Genomic DNA, 19,157 nt, shown 5'->3' with positions numbered 1-19,157 from the left:
TGCACATGTGATGTGACAATAAAAGTGATTTGATTTGAGACTTCAAACTCAATGCTGTAATAACTAATAATGATTAATATAATAACTTTAATATTGGCCATATCATATTTACACTGACTTTAGTCTCATGAACAACATTAACTAATTGTTATTTACTAGCTAATCTTACAATGACTGTTCAGTACAGATATGAAGGCCAACAATCATGTTTTACAGTCCTGTGGTCTCAGCCTCAGATACTTATTAAATCACATAAAGCTCGTGTAGAAACAAACAAACAAACAAACAAATGAACAAAATATGTTCTCCTTCATTTCTGTCAACCACACGTTTCCATCTATCATGGTTGCTAGGCAACCTGGGCAGCGCGATGGAGGCTAGACCGTCCCATTTCACAAGCCTCGGACTTCCGGCCTTAGCGGTCTTTGAGTACGCGGCCCTTGAGGACCGTTGAGGCTGCGTACTTTAAGGCTGCAGATCCTGACTGTCAAAGTACAACAGGAAACCTAACACAGAGATGCGGACTTGACACTGAGACAGAGAGACGTGACTGAGGGAGGGAGTAGCACCGATCTCTCACCTTAAGAAGTGACAGGAACGCGGAGATAATGAGCAGCAGGTGAGGAGATTACGCGCAGGTGTGTGGGCCAAAGGCAGGAATCCATAATAACCCTCACAAACCTCTTCATTGCATATTGGACTAGAATAACACAGAGTAGCTGAAACTGGCTGCAAACCTGTTGTGCCTCCTACATGGCAGCGCTTTGTGTTCCTTTGGGATCTGTGACGGATACCTTGCCTCTCTGCCAAACAAGAACATTCACGAAGTGTCATGTCTTAGGCTACGTTCACACTGCAGGCGAAAGCGCATCAAATCCGATTTTTTCGCCCCTATGCGACCCATATCCGATCATGGTCTGACAGTGTGAACGGCACAAATCCGATATTTTCAAATCCGATCTGGGTCACTTTCGTATGTGGTACTGAATCCGATACGTATCCGATGTTTTAGAAAGCGACTGCTGTGTGAACGGTCATGTCGCATTAAATCCGTCTTTTACGTCACTGACACAACACAGATGCCAATTATCAGCGCCGGAGAAGCGCCCGATAGGACATCGCGAACGATTTCCTACCATCCGGTGAAACTGTTGGGAAGACAACGTTGGAGAAATGTGAACATTTTATTTGTACTGTATAATCTGCAGATTCTGACAGAAATCTGCAACTATCCTTTGAAGCACCGCTCCTCTAAAACAGCAAAAAGGATCATTATTAGGTTATTTACATTATTATGTAAATAACAAAATAACTTAAAGCAAAAATCTGGAAACGTAAAGTCCGAAGTCTTTATATTAAGGCCATCAGTCAAACAATATTGTTTGCTCTGGGTCTAAACAGAGCGAGTTGTGTGTGACGTCTTCTTTTGCGCATGCGGGCCGCTTTGAGCGTTCACACTAGAGCGCGTTTGCTGTCGCATTTTATTTGTAGTGTGAACAAGCAGACAAAAAAAATCGGATTTGATCAAAAAATCGGAATTGAGCATTAAGACCTGCAGTGTGAACGTAGCCTTAGTGCGGAGGTCAAACACGGTGGCGCCAACAACAATGGTTGAATATGCATTAGACAAATATCTGAAATATGCCGTTTTGTGAAGTAATCACAAAACTCAATACAAATGGCAGTACTGTACCTCTGGACTGTGCTGGTCAATTTTTAAAACCAGGCCATTTGTTTCGGGATGAGAGGGTGAGGTGTCAGAAACTGCCTCCAAAACCAGCTCGCCTGACGGTAAAGAGATGCCACGTCACGTCTGCAGGTGATCAAACATCTGCCAGAATAAATACGACCTTCACGGGCTCCAGGGGTCCGTTCTTCGTACCTCGCTAAGTAAGTTAGCCGGATTTGAATGTTGACGATTTCGCGTGATCTTGGATCGTTCGGTTCTCCAAAGCTCATCTGGGACTTGCTGTCATAGCAACAGATCCGTAAGCGTAAACCTGCTCGGGAGCAGGTTTACTTTATGTAAACAGGATTAGATCGCGGCCACTCAGGTATGTCCGCTGCAGTTATATGAAAGCAACAGCGATATTTCGCCACTGTTTTACCATAAATAAATATTATCAATGTAACTAAAGATAATGCAGCATTTGATTCTTTTATTGAGTTCATACAGATACATACAGGTCATTTCCGAAAAAAAGGGAAATGTACTATTAATCATTCTATTACATGTAGTAGATCATGTCAGATGTAATTCATATTTTAGAGTAGTAATAGTAAATTACTACGTGCAATCAAGATGAGAGACCACGGCTATAAAAGCGAAGGTGGATTTGGGAAGTCTGTCGCAGCCATGTCCTGTCCGTTTGTACGCGAGCAAGGAAGGTGCAAGATTGATAAGGAGAGTTTACAGAATTTAGCGTATATTGCGGGATAGACAGGATCCTATTTACTTTCTTCCTCTCTCTCTCATATATATATATATATATATATATAGATATATATATATATAGATATAGATATATATATATATATATATATATATATACACACACACACACACACACACACACACTTACTGTACTGTATATACTTACTCCCAACTTACTGTGCATGCTTCAGTCACCCTTTGCATGGGAACAGGTAAAAGTGATGGAATGTTATGTCAAACTACACACAAAAAAACCCACAATGTCAATAAATGTCACAGTACAAAAAGCCGGGGTTTGACGAGGGGGTGCAGGACCACCACCTGTCTTTATTTGCTCTGCCCTTTTCTTGGTTGCTGTTATAAACAAACAAACAGATTATTCCAGGGTCTCTTGTCATAGACTAAAAGCAATATAAGTGATAAATATTACCATTCTGTGGAATATTCTTATATTTCACTTTTACTTTTTCCCATGTTCTAGTGGGTCCTGTTGTGGCTCTAATGTGAAAGAGGATATGATGTAATATAATATAATGTGGTATAATATAATATCACATGATATAATGTAATATCATGGATCACTTACGAGTTTAATTTGTCAGCAACTTTCTGCCAGCCCTCTCTCCTTGCTTTTGCAGCCTTTGCAGTGTTCCCTTGCGTTTTCATTAAACTCTGAAACTCCTGAAATCCCTCAATCAAGAGTTCTTGGTCTGCTGCCGAAAAATACTGAGCGCGCTCCTTCGACATCTTCGCCGACCAATCACAGGGTTGCCGATCAATGTTTCTACTATCGATGCGTAGCCCCTTTTAAGCCACCCAGTGATCTCAGATTACTTCATCCAGCTATACTAATCGTCAACAACAGGTGTGTTCGGAGAACCGGATTAGCGAGCTCAAAGTTAGCGCGATGATTTGATCTTGGATGTAGTAAGCGAGGTACGAAGAACGGGCCCCAGGACACTCGGACCAGCTGCTCACCTGCACATCACCTTCCTGCTTCAGCTTCTTCTTGTTGTTTGAAAGCAGTTTGAGATAATCTCCTTTGGTTCCCTCTGACACAAACATCTATTTTCATATTTGTAAATATTTAAACATTTTTATTTTTCTATATTTTTATTTTTAAAGTTATCTGAGCAGCTGCAGTTGCACAGTCTGACCACTGGAGGGCTCTGCTCTCTTCCTCTTGTGTTCACTGTGAGCAGCTCAAAGTCCTGCTTGATGTCTACTGCCCCCCAGTGGCCGCTTCATTTGAACATCTGGATCAGGTTTAATAAACTCTGAGAACTTCCAGAAACACTAAGGAGAGCTCGGTGGGCTCTGAGCATGCTCACAGTGAGTTTATCAATCTGTTTTCAGTGATTCACCATGGCAACAGGTAAACAGAGCAAAACGCCCCATTGTAATCCGGAGGAATGTGACTCAGAGTCATCTCACTCCCTCATCATGCAGAATAAACCGACCTGCAGCTGGTGGAGCCGTGACAGACCTTAGATCACGCACGTTATTGATTTACAATGAACTCAGTTTGAACTCAAACTGACCTCAGGTGCAGGTCAGAGGTCAGCCTGAACAGGAGAAACCTGAGCGAGATGGTCTGCTGGGGGGAGGTACTCCTTGCCATCTTGGACTAGGCGTCTCCTCTGAGAGGAGCTCGAACTGCCGAAGCAGAGGCAGCTGTGAGCGCGTCTGATGATCCGCCCAGAACATTACGGAGGTCACCGCAGATGACAGGAAGTGTTTCTCAGCTTTGATGCAGAGGTGGAGTCTGCCAGGTTACACCCACACCTGCTCCTCCATCAGACTCAGAAGTAGTTCAGGGACAATCCGAGTGTTTCCAGTACGGAGTTGTTCAACGACACTCTGAAATCATCACACTAACATCTGGATCCACAACCAGGAACTCCTGGATCTGTCTTTAAAAGTAGGTCGGACGCTAATTTAAGGCTGGGTTCAAATATCTCGGTTTTATTTTAGGTCTCGTCTAAAACTGAGAAGCACATAAAGCTAGTACTCATTCACTGTCAGAGACACGCCGCGCTCCCAGAGATCAATTATCAATAATAAATATATACGATTATTAATATAAACAGTGATGATGACGATATACATAACCAGGTTCCTGGTGCAGCAGAGCTACGTGCATGCTCACTAAAGGTGGTAACGGTAAATAACCAGCCCCCCCAGGTACTCATTGACCTTGCACATCCTTTTAAAGCAGGGTGTCAAATATAGGGTGCAGGAGCAAGCACTGGAGTCTGGTCCACTGGGAGCTTTGGAAAATGTGAAAGACTGTATATATCTCTTATCAAGTTTTACAGATTTCCCAGTTCCTGTACATGACCCTGTCACAGCCGTCATCCTGCTTGTTTTATTTAATTCAATTCAATTCACTCACTGTATATAATGTTCTCTCTCCTTCTGCACAGTTGAGGAGCCTTTCAGGACACCTTTCACTGCGTAACTATGCATGTGACAAATAAAGGATCTTGAATCTTGAACAAAGACCTTCACACACTGAACACGCTGCAAACACGATACTCTGGACTTTTTATATCAAGCGTGTGGTGCAGTGTATACTCACAGCAAATACGTTTCTTTGAATGAGTCCTCCAAAAACATGAAGCAATGACAAGCTGCCCAGATGAGCGGAGTCTCCGGAGCAGGCAGCGGGATTTCCGGGTTCCATTGCGGCATTGAAGCTTTTGTCTGCGTTTTGGGAAGTCAGCGCGATCAGAGCCGACTGACCCAGCTGCAAGTATTTTACCATTTCCATCTCATTGGATAGTCAGTTCTGGATATTCAGTCCATGCGTCTGTGCCAAATGCAGCAACCTGATTGTTCAGATGTTTTTGGATATTTGTTTTGGGTCTGAATAAACCGATTGAGAGCAGACAGAAATGATTAACACCGCACACCCGTCCTGTGACTGTGTGACAAGCATCAGACCGCAGCAGAATCTGAGGAACCCTCACCTGACGGGCTCTGATGATGTCACCGAGCTGATGTTCCAGGTGTTCATGAAGAAGATCCAGATCAACAGGTGAAAGGTCAGACCTTCAGGAAGTCCTCTCCTTTCCTGGTGTTGACATCAGATCAGTGATCGCCGATTGTTGCGTGTGTAGCGTTGGCTGCAGCTCGGGTGGTGGAGAGCAGGTCACCTGCTAAGGGGAAAGTTGGTAGCTTGATCCCCGCCTGCACGCTGGTGTGAATGAGCGAGTGTTCAGCGCTATAGAACAGCCGGTCCATTTACCAAAGCTTTATCCTGATGAGCTGTGGTTACCATGGTAACGGTGACAGGTCAGTTTATTTAAACACTCAGGAAAGTTCTTTCAAAGGTTTATTACAAAACGCAAGACAAACATGTCAACTGGTTTATTCTATCAGCAAACACGACACAATGAACGACCTATCAGCAGTCGGCGCTGCAAACCCAACAAACCAACACAACATGGATCTAAGAGCGCCGTGGACAGAGGAGAACGGCGGCTTCAAGGCCCGAAACAAACCAGAACATGGAGGCGCGGGAGGAGCCTTGTTTTGTACAGAACGCCACCGCCGCCTGCACACACTCATAAATAGATCAGAATTAAATTAAATCCAATCGATTCACACAGTAAAAGTCTCAAAGTGTCAATAAGCAGGAAACAGAATGTGTGTGTGTGTGTGTGTGTGTGTGTGAGAGCAGGGGGCGGGGAGCGGGGGGGGTTCAGGCGCACTCCACAGGCTTTTATTTTGGAGAGTCCATCAGAATCCCGATGATTTCAACAAACATCTGCAGGATTTTTTTTTAAACATCTTAGATCGATCAGTCCGATCAGTCCCACTGCTCACCAAGTGTCAGATTAACCAATCAGTCTGGGAATTTTTACACTCAAACTTTTTTTCCTGTTCCTAATCAGACCAATCCATCTACTTCCGATCAGACCGATTGCTCTCATCAGTCCACCTCAGCTCGGACTGATCTGAACAATGAACCACATCGATAAGACGTTCACTCGAGTCCAACATCAGAAATACGAACCAGCCCAACTGGATGTCTCCTCCGATTGGTCACAGGGACTCTCCTCCAGGTGTTCCAGGTGTTCCTGGCTGAGCGAACCACATTTGAGCAGCAGCTTCAGACCGTCCGTGACACTAAAGCAGATGGTTGTTTCAGATACTCTGAGCAGATCAAAGACTGATCAGATGGATCAGTTCGAGCGCCGACCGACAAAAACTCTCAACCTTCACATTCCTTCGTTATTCTTCCACATTTGAATTTTAGTTTTTGGATTTTGCCTCCGCATACCTGAGATCAGCTCGCAGAGGTCACCTGACCATCAGTTTCAGAGTTCAGGTGACCTGCTCTGAGCACGTGTTCAGACGTGGTTCCGATATTCAGGCGCTCTGGGCAGAGCTGAAACCTGAGATCTGATCTTTGACGTCTGCTCACGGTTAACAATCGTTTCTCTGCGTCCAATCAGCTGCTCTGAATCTGTGAGTTCGGTTCGGGAATTTGGACAGGTCCGTCTGAGTGCGCAGGTCTGATTTTACTTGAAGCGTCTTGGAGGATCACCATCTGCGTTTATGTGTCACCGACTTCCTGAAATCAGCTGATTGGGTGGAAGTCAGGAACAAACCAAACTGATTTGGAGACTTTTACTTTGAAAACCATTTCCTGCTGTTGATGACAAAGATGAAGCTACAGGATAGCGATGGGCAGTGTTACTTTAAATTGTTTGTTGTAAAGTTTAAATATTTGGTTCTATATTACATCAAATTCACAAATAAGTAGAACAGTTTGACCTCGACCTCTGACATCAGCAAACATGACTGACCAGTCATGGAGGTCACATGCTAACGTGTTTTAAAAAAAAAAAAAAAAAAAAAAAAAAAGTGGAAGGTGAAACGCAGCAGACCAATCAGAATGCAGCGCTAGGAAGAACTTCAGCCAATCAGGTCAGTCACTTAAAGGGGAGTGGGTGGAGCTGTCTGACAGGAAGAGAACAACGATAGAGATGAACAGAGGCAGAAAACGCATCAGAGCCAGAGGAGACGCAGGAAGTGAGCGAGGAGTCTATTAGTGATTGAGCCAAGCTCCAATATTATGATCGGAAGAGAAAAATAATCATTGATTATTCAATCGGTTTTATCGGCTTAAGACCAATTTAGAAAACTTCTGATCGCACCAATCACCTTCACTGATCAATAATCTGTTTGTTGGCTGTGTGTGGAGATCAAAGGTGGTGAATACAGTCTGATGAACGATCAAAACAACCGATCGGCTCTGATCGATCGGAATGATTGATCACTAAAAGTTTGGAAATTGAACCTGCAGGTATGATGATGTCAGGACTCCGTTTCACATGCTGCTCTGCATTACTCTAGCCTCTCTGCTCCAGGTGGCTTATGGGAAACAGGACTGTGGAGAAGGCAGAATGAAGAGTCTGCTTGACTGCGGACAGATAGGTGCAGGGGGCGGGGCAGGTAAATCTAATCCATTTGTAAGAGCGTTTAGCCAACGGTCAGTTTTGACCATATATGGATGTGTGTGCCGGCGGAGGGCCTCCCGCCGTGCGGCCACGAGTGGATATCCTGCTGCTATCTACACCAGAGAAGAACCAACAGTTCGTGAAACCTGGACAACCAGAATCTGTCCCAACGGGTCCAGAACTGGAGGAGAACTGGTCCAGAACGCTTCCAATCAGAACCTTCCAGAACTGGTCCCGGACCGGCACCTTCACTCTGAGTCAGACTCGAGCGGCGCCGTCTCATCCAGCACGGGCCTCTTCCGGCGCTTGGCAGCGGCAGCACGGGCACGCTGCTCTTCCTCCATGTGGGCCTTCTTGTGGCGCGAGAAGCTGGATGAGTGCATGAAGGTCTTGTTGCACGCTGCGCACGTGTACGTCTTGTTCTTGGCAGAGTGCCCGGTCTTCGGGTGCTGCTGCAGCTTCCCGCGCCCGTCGCCGTCAGCCGCCCGGTGGGTCAGTTGGTGTCGTGCCAGGCTGGAGGCATGGCTGAACTGCTTCCCGCACTGGCCACAGCCATGGCGCCCTCCACCTGGGGCGTCCTCATCCTCGGAAGAGGTCTGGCCCCGCTTGGCGGCCCGTCCGGCCCGGCGGCGGCGGTTCTTCTTGCACAGTGTGTAGAAGTTAGGTTTGTCGCGGGAGCAGAGCTTGAGGCGGATCTTAAGGTCGGACGAGGTCTCGACGAGGTTCTCCTTGCCCGGCGTGTAGTTGTCCAGCAGCTCCTTCACGTGCGTCACCTGATGCTTCGACAGCTGCGTGGACGTCCGGAACGTCATGTCACACTGCGGGCAGGCATAGAACTTATCTCCACCCTGGATGACGGCAGTCGCAACGTGCTGCTGCCGCTTGGTCTTCCGGTTCTTGGCACCGGCCTTCAGCGAGTGGCGCAGGGCTGCCACATTTGTGCCAATGGCGGCGTCCTTGGGGATGCCCTTGCCCTTCTTGTGGATGAGACGGTGGCGGGACAGGCTGGAACTGTGGTTGAACTCCTTTCCACAGATGTTGCAGGGGTGGATCCTCCGCTTCCCGTGCAGCCGCAGGTGGCTGCCCAGCATCCTGTCAAAAAACAGAAAACAGGAAGTGACATCACATAAGAGAACAGGAGAACACGTCAAGCTCGGAGGGACCGGAGACAAACCTGCTTCCTTTGAAGCTCATGCCGCAGTGGGGGCAGGTGTAGCGTGCGTCCTGGTGCGTCGGCTCCAGTGCTCGCTTGGCAAGCGGTGTGGCTCCCGAGCTCTTGCCCGTGTGCGTCTGCTGGTGGCGATACAGGCTGGAGGCATGACTGTAGCACTTCCCGCAGTAGCTGCAGCGGAACTGCCGTTCATCAGGCTCATAGTTGTCCTGGTCCGAATCGGCCTCCCCGTCCAACTGGCTGCTGCCCGCCTCCACCAGCACCTCGTGCTCCTCCACGCCGTCGTCCTCTTCGTCAGAGTCCGTCTTTATTTCCACGCTCTGCTCCGTCACCTCACAAGGGTACACCTCCTCATACGGAGCGAAAAACGCCTCATCCGTCTCGATTTTCAGCTGGTCGGCGGTCAGGTCCGATGGGTCGTCCGAGTCCTTCTTCACGCAGGAAATGGTGAACTTGGAGCCAACCTCTGCCCACTTCACTACGTACTCAATGGGCTGCGTGTCCAACTCCACCGTAATGAAGTCAGCACCTAGGGCGTCAGGCTCCGACACCACCAGCTCCGCCTCCGAGTCCTCCATCACGAACAAACGAACCCGGAGCGAAGAGGTGAAGAAGAACTTCCGAGGAGCACCTGCAGATCTGAAAGGGGCAGGGAAAATGGATTAGTGAAGCTGCCAAGTGATTGGTTAAATAAACACCTGAGTGAGACGACCTATCGCCACACTTACTCAGTTTATGAGATTAATTTGGTTTAAATGTTTTTATTATGTGTAACACATTTGTTTATACATTAAGTTTTATGTGTAATGTATAAATAAATGTATTCATTTATCTTGTATTTATTATTTTATTTATCTTCGAGGCCAAAAGGGGGCAGTAAAACAGCAAGGCGCCCCGTTCACGTTACTGAAACTAGAAAAGCGCGCTGCTGACTAGGAGATGGTGGAAGGTAAGGAGTGTGGAGCTGAAGTCAGAAGCTGCACGCAAAGCAGGAATCTGCAAACACTGAGATGAACGCATAAATTATCCACAGAAATAAGGCGCAGCGTTAACTCTGCACATCTCTGCAGGTACAGATCGGCTCTCCAACAGCATTCACATTGAAGCTAAACCACAGCCCACCAATGAGAACTTCAACCAATCAGATCACTCAGAGAGCGGTCAGTCACATCTGACAGAAACAAATAGAAACAGGAAGAGATTCAAAGAAGTCGATTATCGATGAATGGATGCGCCAGTAATCAATACAATGGACAGCAGATGATTGAGTAAAAACCACCAAACGCGCTAAACCAAGAAACAAGTCATCACTTCCTGTTCCCTCATCCCAAGGTCAGGTTCTCATGTCCTTCTTCTTCTTCAACATAAAATCCTTTGTTAACGAGCAGCGTCATGGTGAGGTGACGTTGAAAAAAAAGTAAGAGTTACACCAGAGCTGCACAGGTGTCACTGGACCTTAAATTAGACAACTTTTAATTGGAATTGGAGTTTAGGATCCTGAAACCTGTACCTGCAGACCCTCGGGGGGGGGGGGGGGGGGGGGGGGGGTACTCAACAGGTGCGCCTCACCTCCGCGCATGCACGCGCGCACACAGTGTGACGTCTTTTGTTCCTAATCTGACTTTCAGTTTCAGCCTAACGACAGATAGGGTTAGCCCTTCGTGACGTCACTGCAAATAACAAATGACCTCTGAACTCGCCTCGGTATCCTAAACTCCTACCTGGGAGTGTCATTGGGTCACGTGGCCACCGCCGGGTTTGAGTTGTCAGGTCAAACCCGGCGGCCGTTCCGCTTTAACGCGGAATTCCCCCGCGCCGAACTCCGTTCACAATTCCGCGGTTTTAAGGTCGCGCAGCGCGCCGCGACCTGAGCAAAGGCGCCAGGCGGATTTTTCCGCCGAAAACGCATCTTTAATCAACGAAACGTCGATTATACGTCGAATAAAACCGTTAACGTTTCTTTCACATTAGATATGAACAGACATATGAGCCATTTTCAGCAATACCAGCGGTTATTTCCCGGTAGCAGCCCGCGGAGGGCGGCTGCCAGCAGGGCATCCATTATTAAAGAGACCCGGTTCATCAGGACTTACAGCTTATTGTTCAGATATCCGAAGGCCGAAATCTACCAAACACCGACTTAAATGCAGAAAAATCTTTGAATGATAAAAAAAATCATTTTCTCTGCGTCGCACCTCGAGTGGCTGAAAAATCGACGGTTTTCTGAGTGGAGTTCCGGTTCGGTCAGGCTCGCTGTCACTGATGAGGAAGCAGAAGGATTTTCTCCGCTGTCAAAATAAGAGAGTGGGATAAACGACGCGGAGCCGCCGGTAAAAGGGACCGGAATCTGGTAACTCACCGAGCTTTGGCTGCAGGAGAACGACGTTAACTGTCGGAATCACCGGGGAAAACGGCCACAATAAACAGGAAGCAGCCGCCGAGCTCACAGAGCATTGTGGGAAAGGATTAAATGGTTGGAAGAAACGGAAGTACGGCGGATTGTCCTTCAAAATAAGAGCGCAGTGAAACAAAGCCAAATAAAAACACCAAAAATTCATAAAAACAATTAAATAATAATAAACATAAATAACACGAATAAAATTATAAGGTATGATGTAATATAAGGTAAAAATAAAAAATAAAAAATAAATACAATCAAAAATAAAATAATTTTCAACATAAAATTCTAAGCTGAGAAGTTGATAATGGCCTGTAAGTCCTGATTCTGAAAAACCTTAAAGCTACAGATAAAACATAAAGTCTAGTAATAAAAGGAGTTATTAATAACACAAAATTTCATTTTTTTAATAGAGCTCAAATAGAGCTCAAAATTTTATTTTGAAAATTTCAAACTAAAGCGCCTTCATGATTATTTTCTTTTGACAGATTTTAGTAACAAACAACCTGAAAATATATGAGAATGATAACAATAATAGTTATTATTATTACTTTTATTTTCTGTCAGAAGCTGCTGATTAATTAGGGATCAATCACACTGATCAACCGCTGCAGCATCTGTGACCTCAGGCCTGCATTATCATCTTCAGAATGACGTTAAAATGATGAGTTCATCATCATCATCACCGTGAGGCAGGGGAGGATGAAGATAAGGTCCTGAGGAGGAGGAGGATGAAGGAGGGCTGAGAGCAGGAGAGTAGCCCGCGGTGCCGCTCCTCTCCCCCCTCCTCCTCCTCCCGGACCCTCGGCCTCTCTCGGTCGGGGCTTCGGGCCGTTTCCGGCCTCCCGCTGAGCCCCGATTCATTCACGGACCGCCTGGGTGACAAACCGCGCGCGACGTGTCCGCGTTTTCCCGCCTTAGCTCGCGGTTCCGTTCGTCACGAGCACTTACGTGAGACACCGAAGCGGTGCTGCTGCTCCCGGGTCGGTTCGGCTCGGTTCGGGTGTGAGTCGCTGCCGTGACCGCGCCTCTGTCACATCCAGCTGAGAGCGGCGGCGGCGGCGGGGCGGAGCGTGCCCGGCCGCGCTCAATGAGCGGCGGCGGCGCGCAGGCGGCAGAGCCACAGCACCCACTCCGGCCTCTGACTGGTGGAGCTCCTGCGCAGCCTCTTTTGGATTGGATCGCGGAATGAAACTTCCACAAATGTCGCGAGGTGTCGTAAAGCACTGAAAAGCCCGTTTGTGACGTAAAAATTTCCTCATTTATTTATACTGAAATTTCAGTCGATCTCTGGTGAGCTCCAATGATCAATGAGTGTGAGTGCGGCAGACAAAAGGCCCTGCCGAACTCCGTGAGACAATCCTCCGTTTTAGTGAATCTTCCTCGGATATCTGCTCCACTGGACTGAAAATCAAACCTGTACATGTCGACCATCTCTAGAGGTCTGAGGTCAGAGTCTCGCATGACCCTCGGGATCAGGGTGAGGGACACAGTGTGACATCACCAGAGGCGGGAATTAACAAAGTACAAATACTTCATTTCAGTAATTAAGCAAAATTTTGAAGTATTTTCATGGACTGCAGGTGACTGCATTACTTCAGGATCTAACTAGCGCTACAGAACACAAGCAGAGAGTGATGTTTTAAGTGTCGGGTAATTTGAAATGCAGCGTTTCTATCGGCTCAACAAACATGAGCAAACACACAAACTGTGTGTGTGCAGTTTGTCTCACAGTGTGCTGCAGCTAAAGGTCCAGCTGCTTATTTGACAGGGAGAGAAAAGACAGAGAGCCAAGTTCACACAGAGATGGAGACAGATAAGAAAGAAGGAGAGGAGAGGAAGAAGAGAGCTTAGACTTAAAGGAAGGATGCTCATTTAAAGCTCACGTGAAAGTCCTCATGGTTTTAAATCTGTACATGTCACATTATGTTTGTTCATAAAGCTGCTGCTAATCAAACTGAGGCAGACTGACTGTGTTAGTTAAAGGCTGCAGGTTAGTGCAGGATAAACAGGTGAGTTTGCTGTTAGTAAGTAAGTAAAGTTTATTTATATAGCACCTTTCACAGACATATGTCACAAAGTGCTTTACAAGGTAAAAACACAATACAGTCATAAATACATCATAAAAACCCTGGTATGGGGGCGGGGGCTGTCCCTGTAATGCTCTAAAAGTTAAAACTAGAATTTTAAAATGGAACCTAAATCTGATTGGTAGCCAGTGACTTTAAAACAGGGGTCATATGAGCTCCCTTGTTCGAGCGGGTCAGTAGCCTCGCTGCAGAGTTTTGAACAACCTGTAGGCGGGCTAGCCCTTTCTTGTTTAGACAAGTAAACTGACTGTTACAGTAGTCGAGTCTTGTAGAGACAAAAGCATGTATTATCATCTCGAGTTCACTTGTTGACACGATGGATCTAAGTTTTGAAATATTCCTCAAGTGAAAAAAGCAGGTTTTTACTATCTGATTTAAATGTCCCTCCAAAGAAAAAGCTTAATCAAAAATAACACCCAGGTTTCTAAGAATAGAATAGAATAGAATGCCTTTATTGTCACTATACAGTTGTACAATGAGATACAGAGCATCTAAGGGTTATGTATAAGGTTATGTTTCTGTGAGGAACCGAAGTCACCCAGTCGCCGTTTAATATCAGGTATTGCACTGTCTGGTGCAATAATCAAAGTTTCTGTTTTGGCCGGGTTTAGCTGTAAGCAATTATTGTTCAACCATTGTTTAATGTTGGTTAAACAGTCAATCAGATCGGAGAGCTAATGAGCTTCAGCAGGCTTAAATGAATAATATAGCTGAATATCGTCAGCAAAAAGATGATTAGATACTTCAGGAAACTGCTGTATTATCTGGCTTAAAGGAAGAATGTTTATTAAAAACAGAATAGGTCCCAGCACAGAGCCCTGAGGAACTCCACACAACAACTCTGTAGATTCCGACATGATCTGGTTTGCAGACACTAAAACTCATTTCAGATATATAAGATGAAAACCAGTCTAGAACAGAGCCAGACATCCCAACCAGGTCTCTCAGTCTGTTTATCAGGATGGTATGATTGACTGTATCAAAGGCTGAGGTAAGGTCTAACAAGACTAGGACTGTGTATTCTCTAGAGTCTGCTGACATCATGATATCATTAGTGACTGATATTTGCACTATGATAGGTTTAAAGTGAAGAACAGTGTGTGATGGTGCACAGTGGCTGTGGGTACATGGTCACAGCTAGCTTACATCAAGTGCAAGGGCGTAGATTTGGCATGGACGGAAGGGACATGTCCCCACCAATATCCAGCGATTACTGAATTGTCACCACCAATAATTTGATCTCTTCGAGTAAAGAAAAACAAAACCGATAAAAAGAAAAAAAAAACGATCTGTCAGCGTCTCATTCACCCAGCGGTGCAGAAAGAGTTAAATTACGTTCTCTACTGGAGTCCTGCCTCATGTGACAAATACGGCCAATGTGATTGGCTGTGCCTTTCAGGGAGCTCTGTTTAGTTTTAGCAGCGACAATCCTGCGCTGCGAGGACCTGCAAGGAGGAGACGAGGAAAAAGGAAGAACCTGGATATAAGAAAGTATTTTCAAAGGAACCTGTAAGTCACTTAAAGTCAAGTTCACTCATAAAATGTGTCCGTCATAATAACGTTACAGGCTATGCTACGCCATACATGCCAACACTCCCGATTTTTCCGGGAGAATCCCGAATTTCAGTGCTTCTCCCGACAATCTTCCGGAGCCACCATTCTCCCGAATTTCTCCTGATTTTCCACCCGGACAACAAAATTGAAAAACCATATCCCAGATTGGCTCAGCCAATTCCAGTTTCCAACAATGGCTACTACTACTGCAGCTACTTAGTTTTAATATTACTCTTATTACTCTTTCTGGGTCGCAAAATAAACTTTTAACATACTTTCAGGCGAGAATGTAGCTGTGTAAACTTCAAATATCTGTGTTATTGTACTTACATTATAATCAATCAACTCCCTTTTGTCCACCTAAAATATATTTACAGAACTATTTTTGCATTTGTTGCAATTTCAGCTGTCCTCTTGGCCATACTACTCTTAAGAGAAACATTTTTAAAGTAAACAAGAATTTTTTTAACTGCATAAATAAAGGATACATAAAAGTCACTGCCAAAAACTGATTGCGGCTTCTACCTTGTTACAGGAATGTTGTTTGTTGCTCAAGATGACTTGACATAATTCATGAGGGATATATTAGACACATATTATAGACCAACAAGTTATTTATAGCAGTTTAAATACAAGCAATCAGTTTTTGGCACAACACCTGGTCCTCAGGTGGACGCAGCCTCTGAATTTGGACACCCCCGGCCTGTTTCTGGCCGGACAATAATAACAGTGACATTTAACTTATTTTATCCGATAAATAAACATTGTAAAATTCAAGTTTTACAATGCCCAACAGCCCTTTTGAATGTCTCCCTAATTCTGAGGTCTCAAGGTTGGCAAGTATGTGCGAGGCTTTGGCCCACATCAGTCTAAAATTGTATGTAACCATGAATAACGTGTTGCCATGTCATATTGGACACTGAGTTGCTGTGTGGGGCACCAGTAGTCCATGTCTGTTGCTGTAACAGTTCATGTTTAGAATAAACAGCTCACTGAGTTGATCGGGGCAATAGTGCCTAAAATGTTGCATAATGTTGCTGAGAGATCTTTTACTTTGTGCTAATCTTAGATGAGTAGTTTTATGGACAAAAACCAGCAGGTCAGTCAGTGTTCCCTTAGTGCTAATGTATAACAGATGTTGGTGCACTATAACTGAACTAATGTTGTTAAGTCCTTAAAGTCATATTCTTTTATTGTCTTGACTGTATTTGAAGCTATTTTTATTTTTGTATGATACCTGATTTATATGGAATATGGCTGAAGTAAACTAAAGTCTAAAATACTTAGTCAGTCATTTGTTTAATAGTAATTTAACATTATATAATTCACATATAAAACTATGAATTGTAATTTTAAATGGTTTAAAAGCATGTAGAATAGTATATGTAGGCAAGTATATTTCTCCTTTTTCATCAAGAAGCAAAGACAAAAAGGAAAAAAAAGAAACAGGGCAGGGTTCGGTGGTTGAATCATCCGTCCCCACCAACGCCAAAACCAAATCTACGCCCTTGATCAAGTGTAGCAGAGACTCACTGACTTAATTCCACCTACATACCAACGGTACACGGTCTAGTATAAAGACAGTGTAAAGTTGTGTAAATCCACAAAGAGCAGCAGGTCAGCTGATCCCAGCCTGTGCTGGGTCTCACATTAGAAGTTATTGTGATTTAATTTGCTCACACTGAGCCACTACAACCATCTCAGGGTTCCCACCTGCTGAATCCCACTTCCTGTTTAGGTGTGGAGGCAGGCCACCCTCTACTGACTCAAGCTGAGTACATTCATTAGAATTAAAATTTAGGCTGAAATAAACTATTGCCATATATTGATATTACTTTATTATAGTAAAGTAGCACAAGGTTCAGTTAGTTTTGCTCAAAAACAGCTGTTAGAAACATCCTTCAGGGATCTCACTCTGACTCTGAGGACATTTCAGAGCTGGTCCTTTTTAGCTTTTGCTTGAGTAAAGAAGTTGAATGAGCACTTCAGGTTTTACCAGAGTATCTTTAAAATTCGTATCAGTGTAACCGGGTCATAACTTACATATTGCTATAATTACACAAATTTTATTTGCCAGTTTATATCTGACTTTTAGGACCTTCAAGCCCGTAGTTCTGTTCATTATCAGTTGGAGCCCCTCCTCATCCTTCTTCTTCTTCTTTGGTGCAACCCTATAAATACAGTGTACCCCTTTGGCCTCTCCCCTTTTCTACAATTCCCCTGTGGTAGAGGTTGGTGTTATTTCTTTCCCAACACTGTACAACACACATATAATGTATATTTAGCCACCCTGATGTTTCTGTTTTTAGTTCAGATATTGTCATCATTGTGCCTGTTTTTGCTAGATGCTGTAAATGTGTAGTACATGTGTGCCACATATGTGTTATAGGCACAGTTATGCCTATAATACATATGCTTTCTTCTGTTATTGGGCTGCACTTTCATTCTTCAAACCTCAACTTTTTAAGTGGATCTATTTTGTTTTTTATTATTCTTATCACTTAGGACCCAAACTGAAATCACAATGTCAAAAACTGCTGAAAAAAGACCCCACAGCAACTAGTCTGAACAAGCTAGCCATGTTTGAAGACCACAGTTGTGACAGGTCAGGACTAAGCTCTGTTCGAACGGACAATGAAGAAGATTTCCCTCGTCTACCGGTAGCTCCTTCCAAACCTCTGGTCTCCAAGAAGCCACTGCTGACCAGTATTAGTGCTAAAGCTGACAAGACCTTCAGTTCTGATGACGTGGTCTCAGTGCTAGCCAATCTAATAACTTCCTGGAGTGACACAGAGACAGTGATGGTATGCGTGCATGAAAAAATCACAGGTATTGTGTTGAGGAGAGGATTAAATCCAATGAGCATGTCACTGCCTGATGTGTGACTCGTGTAACAGAGCTTGAGAGATGTGGCTGCTGGTGGACCTTTCTGCTAGGACCTGCTGTTAGCTCGCCACAGTTTTTTATTAGGTCATAGTACCTGGTACTGTGCACCTTTTCAGGACCTACTCCACCGGGATTCCTAAGCGATCCAAGCGCGTACGAAAGTGTGGCGTCATCAGACTGCATGCCACTGATTGGCTGGTCCCCGAGTCTGGCAAAAAGCCACAGATGGTATGGTCCTCAGTGTTTATTGGTTTATTATTTTTTAGTTTTCCCAGGGGTGTGTTTGTTCCTCTACTGCATTTTGCAGTGTTGAAAAAATGCTCCCGTCCTGGGACCAAGAAACAATGGTATATTTCACTATATTTATATCTGGCACCAATTTTTCACACCAGCCTATTCATCAACCAAATATCCAGACACAGTTTTAATTCATTTGAAAGCCTGATGCTTAGCCTCGTCCACCCCAGCTGTAAAACTCAAAAACCAGTCTTATTCGTTATCATCTATTGTCCACCAGAGTTTCTCTCTGATTTCTCAGACTTTTTATCTCATTTAGTGCTCAGCTCAGATAAAATAATTATTGTGGGTGAGTTTAACATTCATGTAGATGCTAAAAATGACAGCCTCAACATGGCATTTAATCTGTTATTAGACTCAATTGGCTTCTCTCAAAATGTAAAAAAACAGAGTGACGCTGAAAAACTAGTTCATGCATTTATTACTTCCAGGCTGGACTACTGTAATTCTTTATTATCAGGATGTCCTATAAACTCGCTGAAAAGCCTTCAGCTGATCCAAAATGCTGCAGCAAGAGTCCTGACAGGGACTAGAAAGAGAGAGCAGATTTCTCCTGTTTTGGCTTCCCTTCATTGGCTTCCTGTTAAATCCAGAATTGAATTCAAAATCCTGCTCCTCACATACAAGGTCTTAAATAATCAGGCCCCATCTTATCTTAATGACCTTGTAGTACCATATCACCCTATTAGAGCACTTCGCTCTCACACTGCAGGCCTACTTGTTGTTCCTAGAGTATTTAAAAGTAGAATGGGAGGCAGAGCCTTCAGTTTTCAGGCCCCTCTTCTGTGGAACCAGCTTCCAGTTTGGATTCGGGAGACAGACACTATCTCTACTTTCAAGATTAGGCTTCAAACTT

General features: G+C 44.7%; 1 protein-coding gene and 1 long non-coding RNA gene across 5 annotated transcripts; one reads left to right on the top strand and one right to left on the bottom strand.

Moving 5' to 3' along the window:
- Nucleotides 1-381: 381 nt before the first annotated feature.
- LOC112842018 (uncharacterized) lies at nt 382-6,692 on the top strand. The gene is made up of 2 exons (XR_003213574.1): nt 382-619; nt 4,861-6,692. It is a non-coding gene; the product is annotated as an uncharacterized LOC112842018 (long non-coding RNA).
- Nucleotides 5,792-12,872, bottom strand: LOC102080900 (zinc finger protein 135). 4 transcript variants are annotated; one of them, XM_025897754.1, is made up of 4 exons: nt 11,436-11,575; nt 11,170-11,364; nt 9,080-9,715; nt 5,792-8,997 (listed from the first exon to the last, which is right to left on the bottom strand). In XM_025897754.1, the coding sequence occupies exons 3-4, from the start codon at nt 9,652-9,654 to the stop codon at nt 8,154-8,156; spliced, it is 1,419 nt and encodes a 472-aa protein (XP_025753539.1). In that variant the 5' UTR covers nt 9,655-9,715; nt 11,170-11,364; nt 11,436-11,575; the 3' UTR covers nt 5,792-8,153. The 4 variants fall into 4 exon arrangements, with proteins under 4 accessions (XP_025753539.1, XP_013121013.1, XP_005462303.1 ...); XM_013265559.3 differs by having other exon boundaries at nt 11,272-11,364; XM_005462246.4 differs by lacking the exons at nt 11,170-11,364; nt 11,436-11,575 and adding an exon at nt 12,426-12,872.
- Between the last annotated feature and the right edge of the window lie 6,285 nt (nt 12,873-19,157).

This window comes from Oreochromis niloticus, linkage group LG13 (assembly GCF_001858045.2).
Source record: "Oreochromis niloticus isolate F11D_XX linkage group LG13, O_niloticus_UMD_NMBU, whole genome shotgun sequence".
Lineage (NCBI taxonomy): Eukaryota > Metazoa > Chordata > Actinopteri > Cichliformes > Cichlidae > Oreochromis > Oreochromis niloticus.
The sequence above is the reverse complement of the archived record's forward strand: the minus strand, read 5'-3'. Positions and strand labels throughout refer to the sequence as shown.

Bases quoted from the DNA above. Each gene is read 5' to 3' on its own strand.
- LOC102080900 (XM_005462246.4), bottom strand. From the start codon at position 12,736: ATGAGGAAATTTTTACGTCACAAACGGGCTTTTCAGTGCTTTACGACA. The intron at 9,716-12,425 runs GTAAGTGCTCGT...TGCCCCTTTCAG, and splicing joins GCACCGCTTCGGTGTCTCAC to ATCTGCAGGTGCTCCTCGGA. The intron at 8,998-9,079 runs GTTTGTCTCCGG...GTTTTTTGACAG, and splicing joins ATGAGCTTCAAAGGAAGCAG to GATGCTGGGCAGCCACCTGC.